At 46.3% G+C, this 13,091-nt stretch overlaps 1 protein-coding gene across 4 annotated transcripts in view; it reads left to right on the top strand.

The window, feature by feature from the left end:
• LOC143764132 (neurotrimin-like) overlaps positions 1-13,091 on the top strand; it is a 971,575-nt gene that overhangs the window by 894,875 nt on the left and 63,609 nt on the right. For all 4 annotated transcript variants that reach the window (XM_077249345.1, XM_077249347.1, XM_077249348.1 and 1 more), the window contains one exon: positions 5,358-5,492. In XM_077249345.1, coding sequence (XP_077105460.1) covers positions 5,358-5,492 — 135 coding nt within the window. The remainder of the gene's footprint in view (positions 1-5,357; positions 5,493-13,091) is intronic.

Here is a 13,091-nt window from a genome sequence, read left to right as displayed (position 1 = left end):
TGGTCGCTGGAGAGCTGTCTGTGTGACAGCTCTCCAGCGACCAAACAGCGACGCTGCAGCGATCGGGATCGTTGTCTGGATCGCTGCAGCGTCGCTAAATGTGACGGTACCTTTAGCATATAAGCACACATCAATAAACAAAGCCCAACACACTCAATATACAGTCACCATTAAGGTACCGTCACACTCAGCGACGCTGCAGCGATATAGACAACGAGCCGATCGCTGCAGCGTCGCTGTTTAGGTCGCTGGGGAGCTGTCACACAGACAGCTCTCTCCAGCGACCAACGATCAGGGGAACGACTTCGGCATTGTTGAAACTGTCTTCAACGATGCCGAAGTCCCCCTGCAGCACCCGGGTAACCAGGGTAAACATCGGGTTACTAAGCGCAGGGCCGCGCTTAGTAACCCGATGTGTACCCTGGTTACCAGCGTAAATGTAAAAAAAAAACCAAACACTACATACTCACCATCTGTTGCCCGTCAGGTCCCTTGGCGTCTGCTTCCTGCTCTGACTGAGCCGCCGTACAGTGAGAGCTGAGAGCAGAGCGCAGCGGTGACGTCACTGCTGTGCTCTCACTTTACGGTGGCTCAGTCAGAGCAGGAAGCAGACGCCAAGGGACCTGACGGGCAACAGATGGTGAGTATGTAGTGTTTGTTTTTTTTTACATTTACGCTGGTAACCAGGGTACACATCGGGTTACTAAGCGCGGCCCTGCGCTTAGTAACCCGATGTTTACCCTGGTTACCAGTGAAGACATCGCTGGATCGGTGTCACACACACCGATTCAGCGATGTCAGCGGGACCTCAACGACCAAAAAAAGGTCCAGGCCATTCTGACACGACCAGCGATCTCGCAGCAGGGGCCTGATCGCTGGTACGTGTCACACATAGCGAGATCGCTACTGAGGTCGCTGTTGCGTCACAAAACTTGTGACTCAGCAGCGATCTCGCTAGCGATCTCGCTATGTGAGACGGGGCCTTTATTTGGTCGTCAGACCGGCGTGTATCGTTGTGTTTGACACCAAAAGCAACGATACCAGCGATGTTTTACACTGGTAACCAGAGTAAACATCGGGTTACTAAGTGCAGGGCCGCGCTTAGTAACCCGATGTTTACCCTGGTTACCAGTGTAAAATGTAAAAAAAACCAAACAGTACATACTCACATTCGCGTCCCCCGGCGTCCGCTTCCCACACTGACTGAGCGCCGTAAAGTGAAAGTGAAAGTACAGCACACCGCTCTGCTGTTAGGGCCGGCGGTCAGTCAGTGCAGGAAGCGGACGCCGGGGGACGCGAATGTGAGTATGTAGTGTTTGTTTTTTTTACATTTTACACTGGTAACCAGGGTAAACATCGGGTTACTAAGCGCGGCTCTGCGCTTAGCAACCCGATGTTTACCCTGGTTACCCGGGGACCTTGACATCGTTGGTCGCTGGAGAGCGGTCTGTGTGACAGCTCTCCAGCGATCAAACAGCGACGCTGCAGCGATCGGCATCGTTGTCGCTATCGCTACAGCGTCGCTTAATGTGAAGGTACCTTTATACATAAATATTTGGGTAGTGGACCCCGGTGGAGGGGCTGCATCGGTGGGGAGGGGTGTAAATCTAGTCGAGGGGCGACAGCGGTGAAGGGTGGTACTGTGTATATATACAAAACAGGAGGAGCGGTACTGTGCAGTGTATATATACAAAACAGGAGGAGTGGTACTGTGCAGTGTATATATACAGGACAGGAGGAGCGGTACTGTGCAGTGTATGTATACAGGACAGGAGGAGCGGTACTGTGCAGTGTATGTATACAGGACAGGAGGAGTGGTACTGTGCAGTGTATGTATACAGGACAGGAGGAGTGGTACTGTGCAGTGTATATATACAGGACAGGAGGAGTGGTACTGTGCAGTGTATATATACAGGATAGGAGGAGCGGTACTGTGCAGTGTATATATACAGGACAGGAGGAGCGGTACTGTGCAGTGTATATATACAGGACAGGAGGAGCGGTACTGTGCAGTGTATATATACAGGACAGGAGGATCGGTACTGTGCAGTGTATATATACAGGACAGGAGGAGCGGTACTGTGCAGTGTATATATACAGGACAGGAGGAGTGGTACTGTGCAGTGTATAAACACAGGACAGGAGGAGTGGTACTGTGCAGTGTATATATACAGGACAGGAGGAGTGGTACTGTGCAGTGTATATATAAGGACAGGAGGAGTGGTACTGTGCAGTGTATATATACAGGACAGGAGAAGAGGTACTGTGCAGTGTATATATACAGGACAGGAGGAGCGGTACTGTGCAGTGTATATATACAGGACAGGAGGAGCGGTACTGTGCAGTGAATATATACAGGACAGGAGGAGCGGTACTGTGCAGTGAATATATACAGGACAGGAGGAGCGGTACTGTGCAGTGTATATATACAAGAGGAGTGGTACTGTGCAGTGTATATATACAGGACAGGAGGAGAGGTACTGTGCAGTGTATATATACAGGACAGGAGGAGCGGTACTGTACAGTGTATATATACAGGACAGGAGAGGTACTGTGCAGTGTATATATACAGGACAGGAGGCGCGGTACTGTGCAGTGTATATATACAGGACAGGAGGAGTGATACTGTGCAGTGTATATATACAGGACAGGAGAAGCGGTACTGTGCAGTGTATATATACAGGAGGAGTGGTTCTGTGCAGTGTATATATACAGGAGGAGTGGTACTGTGCAGTGTATATATACAGGACAGGAGGAGCGGTACTGTACAGTGTATATATACAGGACAGGAGGAGCGGTACTGTGCAGTGTATATATACAGGAGGAGTGGTACTGGTACTGTGCAGTGTATATATACAGGAGGAGTGGTACTGTGCAGTGTATATATACAGGAGGAGTGGTACTGTGCAGTGTATATATACAGGACAGGAGGAGCGGTACTGTACAGTGTATATATACAGGACAGGAGGAGTGGTACTGTGCAGTGTATATATACAGGACAGGAGGAGTGGTACTGTGCAGTATGTGTGTATATATATATATATATATATATATATATATATATATATATATATATATATATATATATATATATATGTATATATATATATATATATATATATATATATATACACAGTGCCTACAAGTAGTATTCAACCCCCTGCAGATTTAGCAGGTTTACACATTTGGAATTAACTTGGCATTGTGACATTTGGACTGTAGATCAGCCTGGAAGTGTGAAATGCACTGCAGCAAAAAAGAATGTTATTTCTTTGTTTATTTATTTTTTTAAATAGTGAAAAGTCTTTTCAGAGGGTCATTTATTATTCAACCCCTCAACCCACCAGAATTCTGTTTGGTTCCCCTAAAGTATTAAGAAGTAGTTCAGGCACAAAGAACAATGAGCTTCACATGTTGGGATTAATTATCTCTTTTTCCAGCCTTTTTTGACTATTTAAGACCCTCCACAAACTTGTGAACAGCACTCAAACATGGTCAACATGGGAAAGACAAAGGAGCATTCCAAGGCCATCATAGACAAGATCGTGGAGGGTCACAAGGCTTTCAAGGGGTACAAAACCCTTTCCAAGGAGTTGGGCCTACCTGTCTCCACTGTTGGGAGCATCATCCGGAAGTGGAAGGCTTATGGAACTACTGTTAGCCTTCCACGGCCTGGACAGCCTTTGAAAGTTTCCTCCCGTCCCGAGGCCAGGCTTGTCCGAAGAGTCAAGGCTAACCCAAGGACAACAAGGAAGGAGCTCTGGGAAGATCTCATGGCAGTGGGGACATTGGTTTCAGTCAATACCATAAGTAACGTACTCCACCGCAATGGTCTCCGTTCCAGACGAGCCCGTAAGGTACCTTTACTTTCAAAGCATCATGTCAAGGCTCGTCTACAGTTTGCTCATGATCACTTGGAGGACTCTGAGACTGACTGGTTCCAAGTTCTCTGGTCTGATGAGACCAAGATCGAGATCTTTGGTGCCAACCACACACGTGACGTTTGGAGACTGGATGGCACTGCATACGACCCCAAGAATACCATCCCTACAGTCAAGCATGGTGGTGGCAGCATCATGCTGTGGGGCTGTTTCTCAGCCAAGGGGCCTGGCCATCTGGTCCGAATCTATGGGAAGATGGATAGCACGGCCTACTTGGAGATTTTGGCCAAGAACCTCCGCTCCTCCATCAATGATCTTAAGATGGGTCGTCATTTCATCTTCCAACAAGACAACGACCCAAAGCACACAGCCAAGAAAACCAAGGCCTGGTTCAAGAGGCAAAAAATCAAGGTGTTGCAGTGGCCTAGTCAGTCTCCTGACCTTAACCCAATTGAAAACTTGTGGAAGGAGCTCAAGATTAAAGTCCACATGAGACACCCAAAGAACCTAGATAACTTGGAGAAGATCTGCATGGAGGAGTGGGCCAAGATAACTCCAGAGACCTGTGCCGGCCTGATCAGGTCTTATAAAAGACGATTATTAGCTGTAATTGCAAACAAAGGTTATTCCACAAAATATTAAACCTAGGGGTTGAATAATAATTGACCCACACTTTTATGTTTAAAATTTATAAAAATTTAACTGAGCAACAAAACTTTTTGGTTTGTAAGATTTATGCATCTGTTAATAAATCCTGCTCTTGTTTGAAGTTTGAAGGCTCTAACTTATTTGCATCTTATTAAACCTGCTAAATCTGCAGGGGGTTGAATACTACTTGTAGGCACTGTATATATAATATATAATATATATATATATATATATATATATATATATATATATATATATATATATATATATATATATATATATATATATATAAAATAAATATATATATATATATATATATATATATATATATATATATATATATATATGTATATGTGTATGTGTATATATATATATATATATATATATATATATATATATATATATATATATATATATGTATATATATATGTATACAGGACAGGAGGAGTGGTACTGTGCAGTGTAAATATACAGGAGGAGTGGTACTGTGCAGTGTATTTGCCGTTTGTTTCTTCCTCTTTGGTTGTTACCCTTTTCCTCCTTTTTGTAGTCTGGGGTGTGTTGTGATTGCTGTTTCTCACCCTTGTCTGTTTCCTCTTGTGTCTTTATGTTGGAGCAGGACTAGGTGACATAACCAGTCTTAGGACCCTAAGGACCTCAGGTTTGCACAGGAACAGGTCAGGGTTGCCCAATTTAATCTTGGACTGGTGGCGGAGCTCCCCTTCTCTTCCGTTTCGCCGTCTTGCTTATGGTAGCAGCTGTCCTCCAAGCATACCCGTGTGATCGTATGTAATGGAGCCATGTAACAGTCGTGTCTTTATTTTCCAGCACATGGTTTTATGAGTGAGGATGAGTATCTGGAGATCACCGGGATCACACGAGATCAGTCTGGTGTTTACGAGTGCAGCGCCGCCAATGATGTGTCCTCCCCGGACGTCAGAAGGGTTAAAGTAACCGTCAACTGTAAGTATAGTATCCAGAAATGTTATGCCTATGTTATTGCTGGACACAGTGAGTGATTAATGGACAATTGCTAAGTGAATGCTCTGTGAATGTAATGTGGAAAAGCTGACCCCGCCAGAGGTGGGCACATGTCATACATCCCACTTGTCATTATATATTGGGGATGCCCTGGTTATACCAGCTATACATAATTGTATACAGGAGATACTCAGGTTATACCAGCTGTACGTAATTGTAGAAAAAGAATTTGGTGCTCCAAAAATCAATGCAATTCATTTTATTTCACCTAGAATTCGTAGTATTGCAGTATAAATGTTGCAATTTTCAATGTTAACGTTTCGGCTCAGAGGCCTTCCTCTGAACAGGGTGATGTTATCAGCAAGCAGGAAGAGGATAGCAGTATATGTTCCTGTAATGGCGCTGGGGAGAAAAGCTCAGTTGTGCATATTTTCAGAGTCGTGGCGAATGTAAAGCATCGTCTTACGTCATTGGGCGTGTGCGGTAACACTTTCAAAATACCGTAATGTTGGTCAGATGTATGATGCTATACATTCCTTGTTTCCGATCTATATAAAAGTAAAGTTGTGATAGGAAACATGACAGTAATATCTCCCTCTTGGGACCCCCAAGGCGAACATATAGAAGTTGTCGATCCCATCATTTTCTAAAAAAACGAGCCACATCCTATGACCAGCCCTTTTATAAGTCACCAGAGGGGTAGTTATGTAGGTGTGACTGGTGTTAATAAAACAAAATACTGAACTCCGATCAGTGTCACTCTTGGGAGACAGTGTGCTGTGCTTCTGTTCTGATACTTTCCAAAAACAAAGAGCTTCACTGCTATATTAGGTTTAGTATATAGTCTTCTGTTTATCCTTTTATTTTATGTAATTATGTATACTGTATCTTTTGTATTATCTTTTGTGTATTTTTATAAACACTGCCTCCTTTTTTGGATTAAATATATAACAATATAATAGCTCTGTTCCTCTTGCTCTATAAACTGCACCCCAGAAGTCATACGCTATAACGGTTGTCCAGTCTGCCTGCATAAAAGATTGGTGGCAGTGAGTAGTTCCTTTTTGTTTTTGTAGAGTTGGCAGTGAGCGTATCGGGAGATATATATACACTCCATGCTTTGGAATTGGAGGTGTATATACCATAAGCTCACTGGAAGTTCCCTTACAACTGGCCTAGTAGTGAAACAGCCGCGCTCTCGTCCTTCACTCGTCAGTGAATTGCGTAATTGTCTTGACGATTGGAGGCAGCGAGTGTTGTGTTGTTCCCTGACAAATTGGTGGGATCTGTGGGATTTTCCCCTGTTGGTTCTTTGACTAATTGGTGGCAGCAGTCTGATCATCTTGGTCACCGGCTGTTCAACTTGACAATTTGGTGCCAGCGGTGCGATATAGAACATTAGTGATCTGGTTTGAGCAATCATTCCTGTCACATAAAAGCTGTGCGGTTCCTGCGGATTCTGTGCAGTTTTGAGGATTGGACTCAGTGTTTAATTAAACCTGTGACATTACTGTATGTGTAGCAGTTACAACCCTCCATTCCCCTCTCTTGTGTTTCTGCCTGTCTTTTGTTTGGCAATCATGGCTGCAGTTGGGGAAGCCTGGCACAATAGGCAGAAGGAGACTCTTGCTGCCATCTGTACTATGAGACAGATTGACCCCACAGACAGACAGTAAATGATCACTGAGCTGTTGTAATGGAACGTGGATCAATTCAATCACCAGAGCACAGATGAAAGGGAGGCGACCCAAGGCCTTGTTGGTGCTGATGCAGGGGTCCTACATACAGATGAAAGTAACATCAGCAAACAGGGTGTCATGGACCCCACCTGCTGTCGGCTCTGCTGCATCTCGATGAAGACGATCGTAAAGGACGAGAGAAGCTCATTCAGCAATACATGAGACTGCTGAGCAGCAGGCACAGGCCGAGCGAGAGGCTGGAAGCAGAGCACCAAGCTGAGCGAGCGGCTGTGGAGCAGTGGGCTGACAGAGAGCACCAGCTGACATTAGCCCAACTCCAGAGGGAACAATCTACCTCACAGAGCAGTAAGTCCAGTAATGGCAAAACCTTTAAATACCATCTTTAGCATTTCCCTGTCATGGAAAAGGATGCGGATCTTGACACATTTTTGAGGGAATTTGAAAAGACCTGCAGACAATACCAGTTTCTTGATGACCAGTGGGCTTGACACTTGACCTCGGGGCTACGAGGCAAAGCTCTGGAGGAGGTCGTTGCTCCATAAAGACTAAGATGGAGGCGATGACACCGTCAAGCCTTGTAAGGAAATATCAGATGACCCTTGAAATGTATTGGAAAATACTCTGGACACTCCAATGTGGACTTCACGATGGCTACAGTGATGTGGTGTAAGGGTTCAGAACCAACTCCAAGCAGTGGATTCAAGGGCTATCAGTTACCAACTTCGAGGTATTGAAGGGTCTGATGGTGAAGGACAGTGGAGGTGCAACAGTTCGTGATGGACCGGGAGCTAAAAGAGGCCGCCATGGCCACATAGATTGCAGATAGCTGTGAGTCCAGCCATACACCTAAGATGCTGAAATTAGCCGAACCTGCTGGAAAGGGTAAGCCAACAACCTGTGCTCTCGAAGTTGGTTCTCGGGGGGGTGGTGAGTGGAGGATTGGTCTCACCCAGTCTTCCAGCACCTATCCTGCATCTGATTCTTGCCAGTGCTTTACCTGCAGCCGATCTGGACATGTTAGCACTGCCTGCCCAGAGAGGCAGAAGAAGAACCCAACATTCAAGACCCAGGGGGCTAATGCAGCTGCTTTTTTTTGGAATGGGCGATTTGGGTGGGCGCATAAAAACTTTGTCAGTGACTGTCAGCGAAATCATCACTGTCGGCCTCAAGGAAACCGATGCAGAAAGAACCCTCATCTGTCCTGAATTGGTGTCCCTTGAAGAACTTACCTGGGTAGACGCTGACTTTCACTGGGATTCAGGGTGTTCACCAACCTTTGCTGATGTCCCAGGTTTTCCTAGACTGGGGTCTCTGGAGAGGTTTGAGGGAAGTGGGGATGGGGGGGGGGGGCGTGTGTCAAAGCACCTCCCCACAAATGTTTTTGGTCCAATTTGGGTTAGTTGCTCAATACGACACTTCTAGATCTGGAACTTTATGTGATTCAGGTGAATGACGATGATGTGTCTCATTGCACAGGAGACCTCAGCCAGGTCACGCTGTGGGGTCATGCTGCCGAGGATCCCCTCAAAGGAGGGAGGAATGAGTGCTAAGGGCGATGGGGACAGGCTCAAGAATCATGAAGTAGCTGGTCCCGTGCAGCTGGCAGTGTCACGACGGACAGTGACATGCTTGATAGCTGCCCCATGGTTAATACTGCTCCAGGTGAAAATGGTAAAATGGTACCCATAGCCTGTCAGGATGATGGGAAAGCGGTACCCATAGCCTGCTAGGATGAAAGAAAGGCGTTATTCCCCAGGGATGCACCCTATCTTCCGCTGTTAACCGTAGTCAGAGTGCCCAGAAAGCAGGTAACTTGCTGCCTTCTGGACCCTCCTCATCGTGCTGGGTAGCAGAACCAGTCTCAGTGGGTTCCAATGAGGTTGGGGCCTTAACATCGCTTCTGGCTTCCTCTAGCCAGGAGTTCCTGGCGGCTCTGCATTCAGATTCCAGTCTGGAGGACCTCGCAGAGAAGCCAGTCTCTGATTCTGACAAGGAGAGGGTATTCTGGGACCAGGAGAGGTTGTATCGTGAGACTGTTTTCTGTAACTCCCAATAGCAGTGGCTGAGGGAGAGACCTATTGGTTTAGAGGGGAGTTGCTGCTGATTGTTCTTGAGATCCGCTGGCTGGACACTTGGGGGTCAGCAAAACTAATGTCTGGCTGTCCTACTACTTTTTTTGGACCAAAATGGAGACAGATGTGCCAACTACCAACAGTCCTGTACCACATATCCAAGAGTGGTGAAGTCGGGACCTATTTCGAAAGCTCCCCTGCTTTATTTGCAAGTGATAGAGGATCCTTTCCAGAGAACTTCTTTGGGCCACTGGCCATTCTTGGCAGATTCAAAAACATTTCAACCATGCTGTGGAAGATTATTCCACCCGTTACCCGGAGGCAGTGCGTCAGTCCTCAATTAGGGCAGATAAGGTGGCAGATGCCATTTTGGCCATATTTTTTTCCAGTAGGATTTCCCAGGGAGATGCTTACAGATCAGGAGATTCAGTTCATGTTCTTTTAATGCAAGCCCTCTGTAAGAAAATGCAGGTGCAGCACCTGGTATCAAGATCATATCACCCAATCAGACCAATGATTTGTGTGAAAATTTCATTGGTACCCTTAAGCAGATGCTTAAGATGCTGATGGAGTCCCATGGGAGCGACTGGGAGCGGTACCTCCCATATCTGCTGTTTGCTTACAAAGAGGTCCACAGGCCTCAATGGGGTTCTCCCCCTTCACGCTCTTGTACACCATAATAGTCCGGGAACCCATTGGTCTAGTAAGAGAATCCTGGGAAAGGGAAGTGAACACTCCTGAAGTGTCCCGTCTTATGTCATGCGGTTTAATATGAATACGGTAGAGGACTAAGCTTGCCTGAAACTGTGGTACAATCGGAACACTCAGGAGCGCATGTACTAAATGGGTCATAACGTGTGGCCCATAGTCCCAATGACCCATAACAAGCTTCAGTAGGCCTGGGATGGTCCAAACCTTGTGCATCAGCATCTGTGACGTGAATTATGTCGTCAACATTGACCACGCCGGGAAGAAGCAGAATGTCTTCCATTCCAACATGTTGAAAGCTCGTCATGACAGGGAGGACTGCACCCTTCCTTTGTGTAGCCTATCCGACTAAGGCTACTATCACAGCAGCGTCGTATGACGCACGTCGCAATGCGTCGTTTTGGAGAAAAAACCCATCCTGCAAAATTGCTTGCAGGATGCGTTTTTTCTCCATAGACTAACATTAGCGACGCATTGCCACACGTCCCGTCGTGCGACGGTTGCGTCGTGTTGCGTTGGACCGTCGGCACAAAAAAATGTTGCATGTAACGTTTTTTGGAGCATCGTGTCCAGCATTTCGGACCGCGCATGCGTGGCCGGAACTCCGCCCCCTCCTCCCTGGAGCTCACAATGGGGCAGCGGATGCGTGGAAAAACTGCATCCCCTGCCCCCGTTGTCCGGCGCTCACAGTATGCGTCAGTACGTCGCCACGTCGCATTGAGGCGTGCGTCGTACGACGCTAGTGTGAAAGTAGCCTAAGGCAAGACTCAAGTCCTGGTGTGCTTGCTGGCCGCAGCCCGGGACGAAGGGTGTTTTGAGGATGCAGAGTTCAGCCCGCAGCTATCCCAGGACCAGAGTTCCCATCTAATGGGTGTGATCTGGCCCTACCTGATCATATTCACTGGTCTACCAAGAAATACGCAATTAGCCATCCACCAGGTGGACATGTAGTCACCTGGTCCAGAAAAAGGACTGGACAACCTGGTTCTACTTCAACTACTGGCGGTTCAATGCCATCGCAGCCCGCAATGCTAACCCAATGCTACACATCAATGAGCTGCTGGATCGCTTAGCCAGTGCCTGTTATTTGATAATCATGGACTTTAGTCAGGGTACTGGCAGATTCCCATGTCCAGGGAGGCACAGGAGAAGTTAGTCTTTTTTTACCTCATTTGAACTGTACGAATCCCTCTACATGTCCTTTGGCATGAGAAATGATCCTGTCGTATTTCAATGATTGGTCATCCAGCTTCTTGAGTGACTAGATGGGTTTGCTGTCGCTTACCTTTACGATATTGCCATTTTCAGTCCCACCTGGGGCAGGTGCTCAGGAATATCCAGGTCGCTGGTCTAACTACAAAGCCAAGAAAATGTCAAATGGGCATGACAGAGGTGCAGTACATCTGTCACCAAGCAGGTGGTGAAACTCTGAAGTCGGAGCACGGAAAGGTGGAAGCCATCGCCTCTTGACCTACCCCCAAGACCAAGAAGCAATATATGTCCCTCTTAGGTTCAGCAGGGTACTATAGGAAGTTCTTCAACTGTAGTGCCTGTGCCAAGCTTCTGGACCTTACCAAAAAAGAAGATACAGAAAACAGTCAACTGGACGGCTGATTGTGAGCAGTCCTTCACAATGCTGTAAGTCGCCCTTGCCTGTTCCCCAGTTCTACAAGCACTGGACTTCATCCGGTGGATTGTGGTTCAAACACATTCCAGTGTGCAGAAAGAGTCTCGCCATAATGGGGTGACCTGCGAAAGATGCAGCCCTACCCTATAAGGGTGCAATTGACCATGGTCACTGAGCACATCTCTCATTACTGCAGTGAGCTTGGTTCTACAGCAGTACAGATTTACTAATCAGTATAATAATGGTAGCGAACATGGCAGCACTTACGAGCTGTCGGCAGGGAGATTCCGGGAAGATGGGCTTGGGAGACGATCTGTATACACTATGTTCCAAATTATTATGCAAATGACATTTTTCTCTGATTTTCCTAAATGGTTGGTGCAAATGACAGTCAGTCTAATAAGTCATCACCCGTTAGATTATACATTGAATTTTATTATAAACTTAAAAGCACTGTTCCAAATTATTAGGCACAGTAGAATTTCTAAACATTTGATATGTTTTAAAGAACTGAAAATGCTCATTTGTGGAATTTGCAGCATTAGGAGGTCACATTCACTGAACAAAAAAGCTATTTAACTCAAAAACCTCCTAACAGGCCAAGTGACATGTTACCATAGGAACCTTCTTTGATATCACCTTCACAATTCCTGCATCCATTGAGTTTCTGCTTGTATTTCTTTGCATGAAGTCAGAATAGCCTCCCAGAGCTGCTGTTTGGATATGAACTGCCTCCCACCCTCATAGATCTTTTGCTTGATGATTCTCCAAAGGCTCTCTATAGGGTTGAGGTCAGGGGAAGATGGTGGCCACACCATGAGTTTATCTCCTTTTATGCCCATAGCAGCCAATGACTCAGATGTATTCTTTGCAGCATGAGATAGTGCATTGTCATGCATGAAGACGATTTTGCTCCTGAAGGCACATTTCTGCTTTTTATACCATGGAGGAAAGTTGTCAGTCAGAAACTCTATATACTTTGCAGAGGTCATTTTCACACCTTCAGGAACCTTAAAGGGCCCCACCAGCTGTTTCTCTATGATTCCGGCCCAAAACATGACTCCTCCACCTCCTTGCTGACGTTGCAGCCTTGTTGGGACATGGTGGCCATCCACCAATCATCCACTACTCCATCCATCTGGACCATCCAGGGTTGCTCGACACTCATCAGTAAACAAGAATGTTTGGAAATTAGTCTTCATGTATGTGTGGGCCCAATGCAACCATTTCTGCTTGTGAACACTGTTTAAGGGTGGCCGAATAGTAGGTTTATGCACCACAGCAAGCCTTTGAAGGATCCTACACCTTGAGGTTTGAGGGACTCCAGAGGCACCAGCAGCTTCAAATAACTGTTTGCTGGTTTGTAATGGCTTTTTAGCAGCTGCTCTCTTAATCCGATGAACTTGCCTGGCAGAAATCTTCCTCATTATGCCTTTATCAGCACAAACACATTTGTGCTCAGATACAGTCACAA

This window comes from Ranitomeya variabilis, chromosome 4, assembly GCF_051348905.1.
Source record: "Ranitomeya variabilis isolate aRanVar5 chromosome 4, aRanVar5.hap1, whole genome shotgun sequence".
Classification (NCBI taxonomy): domain Eukaryota; kingdom Metazoa; phylum Chordata; class Amphibia; order Anura; family Dendrobatidae; genus Ranitomeya; species Ranitomeya variabilis.
This window is presented reverse-complemented; position numbering and strand designations above follow the sequence as displayed.